The sequence below is a fragment of the Plasmodium coatneyi genome, chromosome 2 (assembly GCF_001680005.1).
Source record: "Plasmodium coatneyi strain Hackeri chromosome 2, complete sequence".
Lineage (NCBI taxonomy): Eukaryota > Apicomplexa > Aconoidasida > Haemosporida > Plasmodiidae > Plasmodium > Plasmodium coatneyi.
In genome coordinates, this window is record NC_033557.1 from 174,238 (window position 1) to 192,490 (window position 18,253).

Genomic DNA, 18,253 nt, shown 5'->3' on the forward strand with positions numbered 1-18,253 from the left:
CGTGAGGAATTCACAAGTCGGTTCTACGAATCGCCCAACAAAGTTGCTGAGCGTGCTTACATAGACACACCTTACTCATTGCAGTGCCACTAATGGGTGAAATTACACACACACGAAGCCGCTTCACCCCGTTTAACTCCACAAAATGAACGCCCCAATAGGGAATTCTCACATATGAAAGGAAAGTCTAAAACGGGGGAAAAAAATAATTAACGCGTGACTAAATGTACATACAGTTACATATGCCCCAATGGACTGCACAAGCAAGGGGGGAAAAAAAATACATTAAATGCCCCCTATAAGCCCACTTCTCATCAGAGCAACGAAGACACAAAAAAATTAATGCCCTGTTGTGCAAATACCAAGTTTATTCTTGCATATCTTTTTCCTTTTTTCCCTTTCGCTGAAACAACAAACGTACAGTGTACAATGCAAAATATATATTAACAAAGTACCTTAGATCAAAAAAAAAAAAGCCTGTCCACAGGGACGTAAAAACTAACACAGAAATAATTTCATTGAATTGTGGACTTTCTGATCTGATCGTAAAGTCTTATATTAACATTTTTGCGCATTTTTTTTTTTACCACAAAGGGGTATACATACAGGAAAAGTATCTTCCTTTTTTGAGATAATATAAATCAGGTAGACAAAATATGCTACATATATATTAAGCACTTTTTATGCAAAAATAAAGGTCTTTTTTTTTTTTTTTTTTTTTTTTTCAGGCGTGTGCAAAGATTTCTACTTACAAAAACAGTGCACGGAATGCACCCGGTGGAAAATAACCTTTTTGTTCTTTTTTTCCTACGTTTAATTTTTTACTCCATTTTTTAAGACTGGCCTGTTACACAAATTGATGAAGACTTCAATTTTTTTGTCGATTAAAAGCAGAATAGATCTTCACAAAATAGTCATTTGTTCTGGCCCACGATGGAAATGTAAAAAGCCCACTGTGCACATGTACATATGCACACCTCTTCTGGAAACTATAAGGGCACATGTTCCCTTACACAGCAGAACATGCATGCATATGCACATGCCTCATAGTATACTTGCGGACGACTTTTTTGAGGAGCGCCTACAACCCTTTTGAGGCAAAAAGTTTTTTCCCTTCAAAGGGAAATTCGCAAAAATGAATTCCCTCACCTTTTACGTGTCGTTATTATTTCTTTGGTTATATGTGCATGAACGGCTTAAAAAAAAAAAATAAATATAAAATAAAGGTGTGTAGGCGTGCAGGCTTCAACCGGTGGAAATGTTTCCAACCTATCCACATTGCGAAAAGGAAATCTTCACCCTGCTCTGGAAAAAAGGACATCGTAACAAACAAGAGTTTTTTATTTTTTTTTTTCTTTTTGTTCTTCTCATTGTAGAGAAGTCCCCCTTACAAAATCTTCCTCTATTTTTTTGCTTATTAACATTTCTTCTTGAAGGGGGGTACATGCACGCATTTATGTATGTACACCCGTGTGAAGTAAATAATCTTCTTCTTAACATCAGCACGCTGCAAATTATATAACCTACAATAAAAAAAAAAAAAGATCATTTTCTTCAAATCGTGTAAACGTACCAGTCATTTTAAGGACCCCCCTACACATGCACACGTTCACACAAACAAGTAAATACCCGTGTGCAACATACATATAGGAAGGACAGCTGCTTACTCACCCAATTGCGCCTCTCCCTTTTAGCCGTGCTTGAAAATGAGAAACTCCACGTGATCTAACTTAAAATGTAACGCATTGTACACTTCGTGTGTACAGAAGAAGCCAAACTTATATCCTATAATAATATGCCACCCCTTTTCATTATATTCGAAAATTTCTTTTATTCTGTCTCGCAAAGCTATCGTTGCGCATCTCCAGGAATTTATTTTATTGTTATTTATGTTGTGGTACACTTCCTTTGCCACATTTATTAGCTTTATTTTTTTTTCCTCGTTCATATGTTCATACAGAATGTTACATTTGGGTTCCTCCATTGTTTTGCAGTGTGTGTGCCTACGCTTCAGCATGCACTTGCGTTGGTAATTGTTTATGACCGTGTTGGCGCTCTGCTTTTTCTTTACCCGTGTATCCACACGCCTGTATTTTTGCATGTGCATACTTCGATCATTTTGGAAGAACAGTACCTCCAAATGTAGGCAAATTGGGGGGAGAATAAAAAAGGATTACCAATCGCGGAAAATTGAACTCGCTAAAAAAAAAAGAAAAAGAATAGTAACTCCCTTGTGTGCCTCATCACTTTTCTTTTTTTTAAAAAAAATTAACATCTGTAGACTTGCAAGACAAGTTCTTGCGTAGCGGTTCGTAAATATGCATAAGCAATTCAAAGCGGTATCATCTAAATTTTTTTCAGTTCACATAATTCCTCCATTTTACCATTATGTGGTGAGTAACTTATGCTCATGTATGTTATTGTAAAAAGGAATGCGCGATGGAAAAAAAAAAAAAAAAAAACGAAGCGAAGCGAGGTGGAATCAGTTGGGTCCACTGTTCCCTTCAAGTGAAACGCTTTTTCTGGGCTCCAAACACATAACTGTAAAAACAGGAATTTCCCTATTTTCCATCAAACACATATCAGATTTGCCTTCTCCATGAGGAATACATACGAAACTAATTCTGAGAAAATTACCCCCTCCCCCCCAAAAGGGGTTCCTAACGGGTGGCTGCCTCTCACCGCGGTTGAAATTGCATGGAAAAAACCTTTTTCCAAAATTAAGTTGCAAGAAAAGGTTATATATTTATTTTTCCATGGGAGTGTACCACAAATGAGTAACAGAGCAACATGATTCGACGCTACCACCACTTCCGAAAGGAATACTTCATGGTTCCTCCATCCATTATGGCCAATTCACGTTTCTACAATGCTTCGTAAACGCAAAAGGGTGTTTCTCCTTTAGCGATAGTGCGTCCTTTTTATGTGTACATGCAAGTTGAATGACTCTCAAAATAGTAAAAAAAAATAAAGGGAAAATTTGTGCCACACATCCCTTCCAGGTGTTGGCATTTTGAAAGTACACCCCCCATTCGACACAACTGTGATACCTTAAAAATAAAAAAGCAGTTATTTCAAATGTAGGAACATTACTGCGAAGCGTGTGAAGGAGTAAAGTTTGTCTTTTGCCTATCCATGAAGTCCGTATTCCTGATTATATCTTGGGGATATTTCCCACTCCGCATACTCCGCCAGTGCTGCCAAAAAGTAATCCTCTTACGCTTTTTACACCTTATTTTTGCGGCACCACACGTGGGTCATAAATAAATGTATTTTTTTTTTCCTCTTTGTCCTGCTCTCTTTCCTTTTAACGTAAAAATATGATATATAGATGAATAAAGCAAAAATGAACGGAAAAAATGGGAAAGAAATTTTTGCCACCTCTGAAACGCAACACCTGCAAAAAAATGCAGCATACAAATATGTGTATATGCCCAGGTGTACACACATAAAACATGTTGTATTTTCATCCACCTGTTTCCTGCACCTTCTGTAAAAATGCGGATGGTCAGTATTGTTCCCGATCAGTGCACGCACTGGTGCTATTCTGCTGGGAAAGGGGAAAATATAAAAGTGGTCATTCCCCATCCGCGCTATGTTAATGCGTCTGTCCATTTTTTCCTTTGCCGTCTTCCTTCCCCATTTGTACTCCAGTGTGATGAGGAAAAAAAAAAAAAAAAAGACGCACATGGCCTCTTCACCCCTCAACTTGCTAAACGCGAAAGTAACAACTTTTACGCACCGCATAAAGGAACAAAATTGCACCCCCCTTGTAACTAACAACTTCGTGACGTAGAAAAGGTCAAGTCAAAATTATGGTGCCCGCACGACATAGCGCTCATGACAGCAAAGCGGTTTTAAACTCCAAGGAAGAAGAGTTATTTTACTTATTGAAAAATCGCAGTACGGCAGAGGATCATAGAAAGAGGGTGAAAATTAAATCCTTGGACGTGCTGATCCGCGGGTTCTTGCGTGACGAAAGGGGCATTTTCGAGAAATACAAACCATGCGAGTTGGATTACCAAAATGGGGAGGATTACGAGGAGAATGGCCCAACGGGTGAACCAAACGAGGCCAACCCAGAGGACGAACCGAACGAAAACGCAAACACAGGAACCCAAAAGGAGAGGAATCCGCCCCCCATACAGATAAATGACGACTACAACGATCTCCTATTTTTAACGAGGAAAGACATGGACAGCGAGCGTTTCCATTTGAAGAAAATCCAAGAGGCAACCACCGAAGTGTGCAACAGGTTAAAATTCTACAAGGCAGAAAATCATGACATACATAAATTTAGGCCAACAAATATAGACGCAGACATAATAAAAATAAAACACGATTTGGAAGTACTCCAATATGGTGATCACACAATTTCCCCCGGTAACGATGTCGAAAAAAAGACCCTACGAATGGTACAGGAAAAATGTAAAAAAATTGTCCAAGGGTTAAATTTTAACTACGATTCGGTGGATGTAAATGAAGTTATCGATATTTTAAATGTCATTACCACTCCAGACTTTGATGAAAGGCTAGACAAATGCAGGTACCTGAAATTATTTTTAAATAAATACCATTATGTGTATCCTTATGAGGACATTCCTCGTTTGAGAAAAATTAGAAAGTACATCAGAACGAAGCACTTAACACGAGCAGATTTTTACATAGACCAGAATGACATTTCCAAATTTTACTTAAAAACTAACTTGGAGAAAATTCTAAAAAATGAACAGTTCATAAATAATATGCTAAATTTGCATATAGACAATGGGAAGTTTTGGGTTCAGCTTGTGCACAACATATGGATTCCTCTCGCCATGGAAATTTTCAACACCACGCGTAATTCCTTTTATTCCTACCTAATGAATTATGAGAGTGATGCCTCTGTGCTGGATCAGTATGTCTACTCCCGTGCGAACGGGAAGTTCTACAAGTTCAGTCACTACATTTTTACAGGTAGGTGACGGTGCGTGCAACCACTGCGTGCTCCTACTCATACAGTGGAATCGCTTTGTGCCGAATTTCTAAACTGATAAAATGGTACACGTTTTCCTTTACAATTCTACCCCCACGTGTACCACCCCGCAGGCGCCCTGTTCAGCGGAGTCCCCAGCATCTACCGACTGCTGATGCGCCTCCACGCATACAAGTACAGCGAAGTCCGAATCAACATGACGCTGCAAAGGAACAGCTGCAACATTTACGACGACATGGTCATATCGAGCTTGAACTACCACATTGACGTGATAAGGAACCTCTTCCCCTTCTTCAAGGAGTACATAAATATCGACATGGAAAAAATCGTCGACAGTTTTTTCGATTCGGCCTTTTTCAACCTAATCATGAATTCGCTAAGAAAAGAAAACATCGAAAAGGTGACGGTCAGCCAAAAGTACCTAACCTTTATCAACTCATTTTTCTTAATGATAACAGAATTCCTATACGGAGTATCCAACAAAAACTGCCTAGAAAAAATAAACGAAAATAAGATCAAACTGCTAGACATATTGAAGGAAATTTTCTACGAAGACATGAACATCCTCATAGGGAGAGACGTTCTCCTTTTCGTCGCAGATTTATTGTGTCTATACAAACTAAGATCCATTTATATAAAAAAAAAATATTGCGAACATATACTACAAATGACAAAAATTATTAAAAATTCGTATTATCATAAAAGTTCCCTAACAAATGAGAATACATGGAAGCAGGTCTACGTAATAGCTGTCAAAATTCATCACTTCGTTTCTTGTGCACTCCAAAGACAACAAACAGTAGGCGATAACATTATGTTGCAAGAATTGACAATAGTAAACAGATACTACTTCAATAATTTAAAACAAGAAAACTCCATAGGAGAATTCTACTTTTTAAAAAATATAAATTATGGTATTTACTGCTGGAATTCTGTATGCAATAAATATCTCAATGTTCACCATTTTGAGCATAACAAACATAACTTCGATTATTGTCCTGGTTGTTACATTGCTACTTACTGCTCAGAAAAATGTAAGTTAACTCACTTAATTTCGTCGCACCATAATGTCTGCGTTTATTTTAAAACCGTTCCTTCCTTCCTCAAGTATAACGATCTGGGGGATGACCCTCCCTTCGACCAAATGAAGTACTTAAACATCTTTCAGCACATTGACACCTTCGACCGGGGGAATGACAAGTACCAGATTATCTACTGAGTTCGTCTGTCCCCCTAGGATGGACGCATCGGTATGAGCTTCTCAAAGCATTCACCCACTGCATCCAACCAATATGACTACCATTTCGCACAAATCCGTTTACCCACTGGTTGCACTTATGCCACCTACGCTTTTTTTTTTCCCAAATTTTACGCAAAACTGCTAGGATTCACACCCCCGTGTGAGAAACTTATGCCCACTCTAGCACGTTCTAACGAATATGCGTAAATAGAAAAAAAAGTTGCATGACCCTCCAGGGAGAACCTTCAATATTGCCTTTCTGGGATCCAGCCCTTTTCTTTATCCCTACAAAATGGAAAAAGAATAACATTTTGGAAGAATGGAACAGCCGCACATTTCGCATCAACGGGAGGGGCACACGCGTGTGTGGCACCCCCCTCATTTTGATATTCCCTTTTTCCCCTTACGTGTAAACAAATCTGTTATATCTGGCCCGCTCGTCCGATCTGTGCAGACTCGTTCCGTTTCTCTTCCGCTCCTCGATAATTTGCCGTTCCCGGAATTTTACATACTTAGGGGGGAAAAAATGGGGATGCGCAAATGTCGTCACGTGGGCACGCAACTATGTGTACGAGGTGTGTTCGCAAATTTTGCGATTGGCATTTTTCTTGCATTTTGCATATATATATATTTTTTTTTTCCACTTTTCGCCATTCGCGTTCCCTTTCACGTACCTCCAAATTTTCATACTTCTTCAGGCACTGCCTCATTTTAATCATCACATCCTTGCATCGCAGAATTGTCCACAGCCTTCCCACCGAGCACTCCACGTAGTCGTCAATTTCGGCCCTACGAGAGGTGTCATGTGGAAAGTGAGCATTTCCATGCGGGAGATTGCACCGTCTACATAAGCATGCACACATGGTTATTTTCACGGTGCCCTTTTAACCCATTAACTGCAGGTCCATCTTTACCTGCACTTGTCTCGTAACTCCAGGGACAATATTTTCTGAGCTTCCTTCTTCTCCTTCTGCTCAATCACTACGGGATTAAAAAAAAAAAAAAAGGGGGAGGAGGAAACGATCATGCGATGGTGTTATATTAACAGGTACGTTTATAAGAACGCACATAGCCATGCGGTGATACTAACACCATCGCATTACAGGCATTGCTCTGCGTATCTGCTAAACGGCAAGCAGTTAGCGACTTTCTGTGGTAATACAAAACTAGGTTCACTCACAAGTGGCTTCCTTAATTTCAAAGTATGGGATCCTGTTGTTCCTGTTATTTTCTATAAAATCCTTTGGGAGCGATTTTTCAAAGTTCTCCTTCGTTTCTTCATCGTAGTTGTTCTTTATCGCCTTCTGATCTTCTGTTCTTCTTATGGGGGTCCATATTTTCCTCATTTTACGATGGCATGCTGGTTTGAATTGTCACCTCGGGGGTCCTCAACGGGAAGGGCTTTACCAATGCGGCATGTCGTGGGGAGATAAGTTTCTCCTCCTAAGAATGAACATACACATACCGGGTAATATTCATTTGGGGAGAAATTCCCACAGAGCAGAAGATCTATTTTGACCTGCCCTCAATTTGCGCTTCTTTCACGAATCTATGTCGGCACGGTCAAATTTAATAGGATACTTGGGGGGAATGAAAAGGGCCCCTCCGATTTTTTATCCATGTGAGAAGGATTCACAGAGCGAAGTAGTTATTCATGCGCATGCGATTAGGAATGTTCCTGTTTGTGCACTTGAGCGTGTGGCTGAGTAATCCGTTTGCATACTTCCCGAGGGGGAAAACCCTCCACAGGGCTACAACTCCCAGCTCGCGCTTTGAATAGGCAAAAATGTGGGGATTTTTCCTCCCACTATTTTTCTACTTTCACTAAGAAGTGCTACCAAAGAAGTGGTAACTAAGAACCTTCCCATGACACAATGATGGAGAAAAAAAGTTCCTTCCTTTTTAAACCTATTTTTTGGGACACACTGGCCATATTATGTATCTATTGCACGCTCTCCTCTTCGGCTGAATTGGATCACGCGGACTTCCCTTTTTTCGCCCTTAAAAGTTGTAAAATTTTGAATTATAAAATTTTCACTTTAAAATGAGAATATGCTAACAAAGTGTTATTTTCAAAACGGAAAAAAAGTGGGCATATATTTGCGCAATGCCTCAAATATGGACAATTTTCTTAACAAAAAAAAAAAAAAAAAAAAGGGACAACAAAATTTAACGCTGACCATTGAAGTGGTGGAACTGTGATAAGATTGGACGGTTACAAAATATGGTTAACACAAAAAAAAAATAAAAGTACGTCACATGCGATGTGCACATAGGTATACGTAACTACATATGTTTTTGCTCACATGTGCGACGACGTGGACACTCCAAACCAATGCCAAGGCAATGGCAACGGCAACTGCGCCTGCACAAATGATGGCTAACGGCGGGGGGCGAAGCAAAATAACAGCGCTCCTCAATTTTAAGCGGTCCGCTTCACCCCCTACCCCTACCATTTTGAGTAATCTCCAAATTAGCATCTTCCTAGTTTGTTCCCAGTGTGCACATCACAATATTCCACACTCCGAATGTTTGCCACCTCGTGGTGACCCCCTAAAAGGGTATTCCTCCAGATGGACTACGTCCTTGCCGTGTGGTACTTACGTCATGCAAATGTAGTTGTGGCCGCGTGTACCACGCATCGGTGCTACTCCCCGCAGAGCGGCATGTTGAACTGGGCGGCTACCTTGTTATACCTCTCCTTAATCTGGGGGTGGTGCAAAACCACGCCGTTCAGCTGGTTCCCCAGGGTGATCCAGTTCCTCCTAATATTGTGGGGCCGCCCGAAAAGTTCGATTTTTAAATTCTGTGGACACATTCTCTCTATAAGGGAGTAAATTTCGTCGGGTTTACGAGAAGTTTCTCTCACTTCCGACACGATCACATTGCAGTCAATATTTCTATTCACAACGGGGTTTCCCTTAATGCCCACTAGGCAATGCTCCTTGGAATGATTCAACCAGTGGCCAGTCCTACCAGTTCTTATAATTCTTTGCAAATGATTCGTTTTAACCCATAAAATTTCTTCCACCCTTTTGTAACCCCATATTTGTAGGCACTCCCTTGCTAGTTCCATTGCCCTACCAGTGACCCACAAAAAGATCATACCTTCATCTTGTATTAGCTGTACAGGTAACAGCTTCATTTCATTATCCGTCATCGTCCCGTAGGGTAAATCCATATGGATATCCCACGGAGGGTCTGCCATGACAACACTAACGTACTGGTTAAATATACTCAAGTCGAAGTTTCTTAAATCGCATCGTATCCACTGAGGTCCATACGTATTATCCGACATGCTAAATATGTCGACTTTCTTCTCAGTCACACATTCTTGGTGGCTACCTACTACCTGATCATCTTTATCCACCGCGTAGTGAACAAATTTGCACGTCTCGATGTGCCTGCAGGTGTCCAAATAGGAACAGTCTCCCAATGACACGTCTGTATGCTCGGATATAATTTTTTTAAAATGAACTTTGTTGCATTCCTTGTTGCAATCTTTGTTATTCTTTTGGCATGCCTTTTTGGTTAAATGTGGACATATAATTTTTACAGAGTCGTCTTTTTTTTGAAACTTTTTTATTCGCATTTCTTCTATCACCGTTGGTGCTTCGATTATGGACAGAATGTTGGTCTTTTCCTGTTTTATTTTCTTTTCCTTCGCTGTTGGTTCGTTTAGTAAATTTTCTAGATAACTTATTTTGTTGCCCCCACTAGTGTTGCTAACATGTGTGGCATCTTCACTCTGATTGTATTTGTTTCCGCCTTGGGTATGATCTGCATATTTTCCTTCATACTCCATGGCATAGTTTTGGCCATGAATTTGTTTTTGTTTTTTTTTTTCATTTTCTTGCAGAAGCGAATTGTACGTGTTACTCCCGCTTCCGTCTGACCCCCCGATGGTTCGATACTCATACGGGATTTGCATACGCCCGCCCTTTTTATCGTCAATACATCCCCTGTCACTCCTCTTTGTGCCTATTCCTACACATGATCCACCTCCCCCTCGGGAACCACCCTTACCCTGTTGGAACAAACACTTGGTGAGTAAATTCTTCACATTCTTTATGTAGATAACTTTTATTATGATGCTTATTCCCACATTTTCTATATCAATGCAGGCCTCCTCTATGTTTATTTCTTTATGTTTTTCCAAACTGGGGTCAGTTGAATTCGTACCAATTTGGTTCCCCCCCCCTCTGCTGCTAAGAGACATATACGTGAGTACTTCATTTAGAATATTTATTTTCAGTAACTTTACATTTTTCCTATTTCTGTTTTTTATTTCTCTCAATATTTCCACCGAAGATAGGGACATATTCATCTTACCTTTATTTTCATTTTCCTTCCCACACATTTGTAGCAATAACTTGCAGGTGTATATTAGCAAACTTGCGCTGTCGTTTATTTCTATGTTAGTTAAATTGGTTAGTAATTCGTAAGAGGTGCTACTCCCTGGGGTGGGTCCCTTTTTGTCCCTCTGCTTGGTAGGTTCTACATCCTTGTTAGACGTGTTTTCATTAAACGAGCGAACGCTATGTGCGCTTTGACTCACATTAGAGGAATCTCTCCCTAGTTTCCCAGGGCGGATGCTCCACTGCTTCGCACCATCTGGCGTGTTGCTTCTGCTGAAGACGGGGTTATCCTTATTCCTCGTGAGAATTGGTTTGCTTTGTTTTGCGTCCAACAGGGGTTCTTTCCTCCCCTGCCACGTAGGTTCGTCATAGTGTGAACGGTCGACGTGGTGCCCCCGATCATCCGGGTACCTCCGATCGTTTTTCCTATGACTTATCTGGTTATAGCTGCCAGAGCTGCTTCCCCCGGGGGGGTCCCTTCTTCCCTTGTTCCCCCACTCATCCTCCACGCGGTGCTCTCTATCTCTCCTTAACGTTTGCTCATTTTTACGATCATAGGAATTCTCTTCATTTTTTCCTTCTCTTTTTCTTTCCTCCAAATTCGGTTCCTTCTTTTCTCCTAAGTTACTGTCAATTATGTTTATGTTCCCAAGCAGTTCTCTTTTCCTTTTCAGATATTTCTCCCTGGCCAACGACATTTTTGGTTTTCTGTTTTTTTTTCTATATTTGAAAGCGCTCTTTACGCCTTACCCATCCAGCAGCTATATGGAGGGTACACGCTGAAGGTACGTAAAAGAGTTCATTCGTTCATGCGTACATAACGTGGGGGGGGACATTCATATTCATACACTTACCATGTTTACCCTTCCTTTTGGGGGAAGGAAAAATTTAAGTTGTCACGTATTCTGCCTTAGCTTCTCCCCTTTTAACGTTCTTTTGCCTTTTCCCTTTTTTTACGCACGCCTCGCGCACATTGGTATGCATACTCACATCATGTATGGGTCATTTTTTTTTTTTTCCCAACGCCCCTTTTGCAAAAAAAAAAAATCATTTTGCAGAAAAATCCTTTTGACACATGCCTATGCGTTGTTTCCTTTTTTACCATCAACTGTGGGGAAAAAAAACTGATTCTTTTTAACCAAGGGGAAAACAAAAATGGGAAAGCGTGAAGAAATTCATTGTTACGATGATAAGGAACATCATGGGAACTTTGCCACATGAAAGGCTACCCCCCTTAAGGGTAAAAAAAAGAACATAATTCAAAATTTTCATAGCATTTTATCCGCCTTCCTATTTATTTTTACCAAACCAGTCGGAATGAAAAAGAGAATGTAGTACCAATCCCTTTAAACGCCACTCACATAAAGCAGCCACGTTGCAAACCACACAAGATGCATGTGCTACTATGCACGCATGTCACTTTTTATGGGGGGTTGAAAAGTTGGCAAGAAAGGAGGGGGGGCGTCTACAAAGGCACGCACAACACATGTGCGGCGTTCCCTTCCTCCATGAGAAGGTTTTTAAGAAGGAATGGCACACATATGTGGGGTGGGGGTATCTTCCCCCGTATGTGTACAATGGGTGACGCGCTCGCGCAGCTGACCCGCTAACGAAAAAAAAAGCACAAATGGGTGTAAACAGGTATAATAAGACGGCGTAATAACGCGTAAAAAAGCAGACAAATGAAAAGGTCGAAAAAGTGAACCAAATATTCACATACAAACAGAAATGCCCATTTACGATAACGAGGGGGGGGGAAGGTCCGGTGAGGTGCGTCCCCCAACCTAATAGTCTATGTCCCTCTTAATCGGCGTCCGGATAAACTTCATCCTTTTAAGAATCTTCTTTTTCTTCTTTAAATTCTGCATTTTCTTATGGGCATTCTTTTTCATGCGCATCTGCTGCGGGGAAACATAATTCTTGTACTTGACATTTTCGTACAGAACCCTCCCTTTGAAACACTCCTCAAAGATGCGTATAATATGTAGGGTAAACTTGGGCCCAATTTCCACCAACTTCTGTTTATTCACATTGTTAGAATCTGCCAATGTGATGGGCATTATTTGGTAATGTCTAAAGTATATAAGATTATTCACATGCACAAAAGAGTAGCAGTGATCGTAGAAGGGTTTGCTTAGCGGATGGTAGTTGGGTGTCCCAAACACTTGAATGAAAACCTCCTTTATTAACTTTAGGTGCTCCAATTCGTCAAATGGCTTACTAAAAATTAGAAGCGGCCTTGAATAGAGTAGGCAGTTTCCAGAAAAGAGTAAACTGTGCAGGGGGATATAATCCAAGATCTCAAAATATAGGGAAGGTCCCGTTCTATTTTTACATATCCACAAACAATATCTTTTTTTTTTTATATCGAAAAAGATTATGTTATTGCAGTTTCTGCTGTAGCTTATGTCACATAGGTCACTTTTTTTGGCCTTTTTGTTCCACTTGCTTTCCGTCTTATGATGCGGCAACAATAGCTTTAAATTTTCGACGAACGATTTGCAGTTTTTTTTCTTCAGCGGCGACCTCACGATCAGCACTCTCTGTCGGTTTCTCCATAGCTCGTTCTTTTGGATGTACGTTGCGTCTTTCAACATGTAGGGGTCTTCATCCGCGCCGTCGTCGACCGCGTCTCCTTCGTCATCCTCCTCCACCTGGTCATCTCCATCTTCTTCATCTTCCTCCTCCTCATCATCTTCGTCATCTTCTTCATCCTCGAGGTCGTCCTCTTCGTCATCATCATCATCATCTTCATTTTCATCGTCATTTTCATCGTCATTTTCATCGTCGTCATCGTCTTGTTCTTCTTCCTCATCAATTTCATCGTCATCCAGGTCATCCTCCTCCATGTCGTCGTCTTCCTCCTGCCCTTCTTCCTCTTCTTCGTCAACTTCTTCACCATCCTTTTCGCCCTCCTCCTCTTCATCTACTTCCTCGTCTGCTTCATCATCCTTCTCATCGTCTTCCCCTTCTTCCTCCTCACCCTCCATTTCCCCGTGGCTGACTTTTTGTTTTTTTCTCGCCTTCATTTCGTCCTCTTCGTCGTACTCGGCATCAATTTCGTCATTTTCGTCCTCCTCTTCAACATCCTGGACTACTTCTATACTTTCCTCTTCTCCCTGTTCACTCATTTTATGTTATGACGATGAGGCAGATTGATAATTCTTCAAATGTGAGCTTACATAAATGAGTGCTCGCTCTTCTTGGTTTTCCCCAAAAGGAAGGGTAAATAAATGTATGCAACAGGCGAATTACTAATTACCCCCTTTTTTACTTTTTTTTTTTTTTTTTTTTAAAGTAGAAAATTGTACCAGTTTCGCGAACAGACTAACGGCACAATTATGCGTTCCTTCAATTTGACACAAAATGTGATTCTTCAAGAGCATGCTTAATCCTTCTCCGTGAAAATATTTTTCTCCGTTCATATGTCGACGAAATCGCGTCGTTTTTTTTAAAAAAGCTAACCCCCATATAAAGGTCGGTAATTTTTTTGCCCCCCATGTATATCACGCTTAAGCCGCAGAATAACGTGCTACAAAATGCAACGTATGTATTTTACTTGCGTACTGACGCATTGGTAACAATTAAAAAAAACTCCATGATTGTGGTTACCCGACAGTGGTACAATTAGCGCTGAGGAGGTAAAACGCTTTGATGCCTACATGAAATAACTAATGCGACGCCGCATTGGGTATAGGAATATCCCGGTGCCCCCACCAACCGCGCACTATGTGGCCTATCCGAAGAATTTTCCTGACGCGGTGGGGGAATAAAACAAGTGCGTGCCCACAACGGGTAAACATGTACAATTTTGTGCATACCCCCTTTTACGAGAAAAAAAAAAAAAAAAAAAAAAAACGGAAGCCACAAAGTAACTCTGGAAAGGTTCACAAAAAATAACCGTCTAAGCAAACAGGGCCTCAAGGCATGCGCCTTTTTAATGCTCCTCCTTAAAGGGCGACCGTCGTAATATAATTTTTCTTCCTTCAGCCCCGCAGAGAAAATCTTGCCTTCCCATTTTTGAAGAAACCACATTGGGATAAAATCCATCCAAAAAGAATGGAAATAAGTTGCAAAAAAAAAAAAAAAAAAAAAAAAACGATAAACGATAAACGATAAACGATAAATGGGAAAAAGTAATAATCATACGTGTACAGATAATACGAGAACAGAATACCAAAAAAACGACGATTTTCGAAATATTTTTTAGAACATCATGACCCCTCAATTTTTAGGGGGAAAAAAAAACGGTGTGGAATCTTCCCTCTACCGGCAATGAACAAACCGCATTATGAAAGAAGGACATTCTCAAGTAGAATATTCTCCTATGCAATAAGCTCCCTTTAAACCCATTGGCAAATTATTCCTTTTTTTTTTTTTGCGACTTTTCTTCCCGCCTTGAATAAATACCTACATAGATTTTCCAAAAGAAAGAAGAAAAACAGAGCAAAATGAGCAATTTAAAAAAGGAAGAAACCTGTCAGAATGGCGAAAAGGAAGTAACTGAACAGGCGGTAGCCTTTACGAATGAAGAAACCTCCAGCGAATCGACGCTAAAGAAAAAAGTCACAAAGAAAGTCAGTTTCCTCCTTGATGAGGATGGGGCAAATGGGAAAAAGGAAGACGTAAAAATGGATGGCGGTTCTTTGGAGGGGCACCAAAATGGGGATGCTTCCCACACGGGTGCAGAAGAGGGGAAACACAATAACGAGCAGCAACGTGACGACTGCAAGGGGAACGACTTTGTGAATATCAGTTTTGCCAAGTGCAGCAGCGTCGGTGAACGAAACGGTGGTGAATATTGGGGAAAGGAAGAAGACACCCCTAATGGCAGTTCATGCAACGGAAACGAGCACAAGCTCTTCTGCAGCGAGGACAACCAGAGTAGGCGCTTCCACACGCAGTTCAAGTTTTTCGAAACGCAGCAGATGCAGCACAAGATGTTCGCCCCCCAGGAAAATCAACACAAGCTATTCGCCACTGGCAGCAAACAGAACGAATACAAAGACAGGGAGAGAGAGCCAGTGTATGTTAAATTCGACAAGCGTGAGTGTGCGAAGAATGAGCAGAACTCCGTCTTCTTGAAGGACCAACTGAAGGGGGGCGAAACTGACGAGGTGGATTCCAATAAAAATAACGATGAAGGGGGGAAAAAAGCGGAAATGCAGATTAAAACGGAAGCCCAAATGGAGGTTAAAACGGAACGCACGGATTTTGAAAAGTCGTACAACGAGAGTTTACATAATTTCCGAGCGTCCTCCTTTGTGGACATTCTGAACTCCATGCAGGGGGGTGGAAAAGGGGGAAACGGGGGAAGCAGCGGGTCGATAACAAATGGGACGACCCCAAATGGGAATGCTCCCCATGAGTACTTCCCCCCAGTTTCTGGGAAGGACTACGAAAACGTGGACTCCCTAGAAAACCAACAAAACGACAACATGCAGCTGATTGCGTGCATCCTCTGCGGAGACAGCATAAAGGCGAACGCGTCCAAAATGTGCAGCAACTGCATTTTGCAAAACGTGGAAAGTAGTAGCATTAATATAAACAAGGACACGTACCTTATATACTACTGCAGGGAGTGTAAGAGGTACCTGCACAACAGGTGGGTATATTGCGAATTGGAGAGCAAAGAATTACTAGCGCTATGCTTAAAAAAAGTGAATAAATTGAAAAAGCTAAAAATATTGGACGCAAAATTCTTATATACAGAACCGCATAGTAAAAGAATAAAAATCCACCTTAGCGTGCAGGAAGAATTAATAAACAATTTCATCAGCGAGATGGAATTAATCCTACACTACGTAATAAAATACACCCAGTGTGATGACTGCAAGAAGACTTATACTCCCTACACATACAACACTTGCGTATCGGTTAGGCAAAAAGTGGAACATAAAAAAACACTCCTCTTTTTGGAAAGCCTACTATTAAAATATAATATGAACGAGAATATTATTAATATAGTTTCCAACCCAGATGGTTTGGACTTTCATTTTTTGTCACGAACAGATGCCCTCAAATTCTGCGACTTCATATTAAGCAAGACAATGTCAAAGTGTAAAAATTCAAAACATTTGATAAATCACGATGCGAATAATAACACGTATAATTATTTGTACTCATTTTCCATCGACATTTGTCCAATTTGTAAATATGACTTGATTTTTTTTCCGAAAGATTTATCCATCAAGTATGGAATGAAGAGCTCCTTCTACCTCTGCCTCCACGTATCCATATTCATCATACTGATTAATCCTTTTTGTTCTTCTAACTCTGCTCATATATCGCAAGAGAGGTACAATAAGCATCCGTTCTTGCCACTGCTCAGCAAGGCAGACTCCAAGGTCTTCCTCATACTCAACGTGGAGTACATCGACAGGGATCCGTATTCCAAGGGTGACAGGAAAAGTGGTGCCTCCACCCAAAATGGCAAATGTGTTGACACTATTGGGGACGATATGCTGGAGGATAATGCATCCCTGAAGGGAACGTCAAACCGGTCCATCCGAACCAAGGGTAAAAATGTTAACCTGAAGAGGAAAACGAAAAATTCGGTCAGCTCAAACATTGTAGAAGAATTCTCCTCCGATGACCTCTTCCAAGTGAACGAAGAGAATGGCTCACTTGCCGACACGAAGAGTTGCAAATCCTCCTCCAGAAAAGTAAAGCTAGACAAACTCGTCTACGCATTCATCGAGTTGTACGACGAATCAGAGGGAAACACAATACTCACCAAAACGTGTAACGCTAGGCATTTAAAACCAGGAGATTACGTAAACGCTTATGACCTAAGAAAACACACCTTCGACAATGACATAAACTTATACTTGGAAAAAGAGGACAACTACAACATAATCATTATTGATAAGGTGAAGCCAAAGGAAAGGCAAAAAATAGAAAACGAATTAGAGGTCCAAAATAATAATATAGAGACCATGAAGAATATTAATGAGGAGGATATTTTTAAGTCCATCCTTATGAAGAACTGTGCCGGTATGGAGAATATTACCATCCTTTGAGGGGGTTAGTGTTTTTGCCCGTCAAGTTGCAGCTGAATGGGTTGGCATTCTTTCCTCCCATCCGATGGGTGTGATATGGAAACGCGTTGATATATTTGTTTACATGCGTGGGACAATCCATAAGCGTATAAAGCGTGTAATCGTCATCTTCACCACACCTCCATATATGTGCATTTTACACACGTATGGATTGTCGTACCTTATGGTGACACCCCATTCACCGCTTAACAAGCCAACCTTTAGCAGCAACTGTCAAATTGGAGTATACACTTTTGGATGCTTTCCATTCCAATTTGCGCTTTAAAAATGGGCCTCCACGTATACCAACCCGCGGCCTGCCCATTGCTGCAGTAATGTTACCATTGCTTGTGGGGAAATGCTCACTAGCCAAACCACAAACAATAAAACTTTTTTTTTTTTTTTTAAAACTGTTTAAGTGAACACTCATTTATGTTTGCCAAATTAATTAAAAATAGTCAACTGAACAAATGAGACTTCGCACAGGCGTTCGGTGAAAGTTACCACCTGGGTCTGGTAGAGCCCCTGTGCACACACAATTTCACTCCACCGGGGGAGAACTCACCTCCCGTCCCCTTATCATATCTGCGTGTCAAATAAAAAATGCAAAAAAAAAAAAAATAAATAAATAAAATAAATA

At 40.7% G+C, this 18,253-nt stretch overlaps 6 protein-coding genes across 6 annotated transcripts; 2 read left to right on the forward strand and 4 right to left on the reverse strand.

The window, feature by feature from the left end:
- Window positions 1–1,690: 1,690 nt before the first annotated feature.
- Window positions 1,691–1,984, reverse strand: PCOAH_00002510 (Dynein light chain; the record flags this gene model as incomplete). Its single annotated transcript, XM_020057066.1, has 1 exon — window positions 1,691–1,984. The coding sequence occupies one exon, from the start codon at window positions 1,982–1,984 to the stop codon at window positions 1,691–1,693; it is 294 nt and encodes a 97-aa protein (XP_019912653.1).
- Window positions 1,985–3,815: 1,831 nt separating this feature from the next.
- On the forward strand, window positions 3,816–6,194 carry PCOAH_00002520 (Uncharacterized protein; the record flags this gene model as incomplete). Its single annotated transcript, XM_020057067.1, has 2 exons — window positions 3,816–4,956; window positions 5,089–6,194. The coding sequence occupies 2 exons, from the start codon at window positions 3,816–3,818 to the stop codon at window positions 6,192–6,194; spliced, it is 2,247 nt and encodes a 748-aa protein (XP_019912720.1).
- A 149-nt stretch (window positions 6,195–6,343) lies between these two features.
- PCOAH_00002530 (Uncharacterized protein) lies at window positions 6,344–7,876 on the reverse strand (the record flags this gene model as incomplete). Its single annotated transcript, XM_020057068.1, has 6 exons — window positions 6,344–6,500; window positions 6,623–6,726; window positions 6,890–7,004; window positions 7,130–7,196; window positions 7,396–7,607; window positions 7,681–7,876. The coding sequence occupies 5 exons, from the start codon at window positions 7,559–7,561 to the stop codon at window positions 6,461–6,463; spliced, it is 492 nt and encodes a 163-aa protein (XP_019912695.1).
- A 986-nt stretch (window positions 7,877–8,862) lies between these two features.
- Window positions 8,863–11,271, reverse strand: PCOAH_00002540 (Uncharacterized protein; the record flags this gene model as incomplete). Its single annotated transcript, XM_020057069.1, has 1 exon — window positions 8,863–11,271. The coding sequence occupies one exon, from the start codon at window positions 11,269–11,271 to the stop codon at window positions 8,863–8,865; it is 2,409 nt and encodes an 802-aa protein (XP_019912766.1).
- Window positions 11,272–12,357: 1,086 nt separating this feature from the next.
- Window positions 12,358–13,704, reverse strand: PCOAH_00002550 (Brix domain; the record flags this gene model as incomplete). Its single annotated transcript, XM_020057070.1, has 1 exon — window positions 12,358–13,704. The coding sequence occupies one exon, from the start codon at window positions 13,702–13,704 to the stop codon at window positions 12,358–12,360; it is 1,347 nt and encodes a 448-aa protein (XP_019912747.1).
- Window positions 13,705–15,024: 1,320 nt separating this feature from the next.
- PCOAH_00002560 (NMD3-like protein) lies at window positions 15,025–17,595 on the forward strand (the record flags this gene model as incomplete). Its single annotated transcript, XM_020057071.1, has 1 exon — window positions 15,025–17,595. The coding sequence occupies one exon, from the start codon at window positions 15,025–15,027 to the stop codon at window positions 17,593–17,595; it is 2,571 nt and encodes an 856-aa protein (XP_019912636.1).
- Window positions 17,596–18,253: the final 658 nt, after the last annotated feature.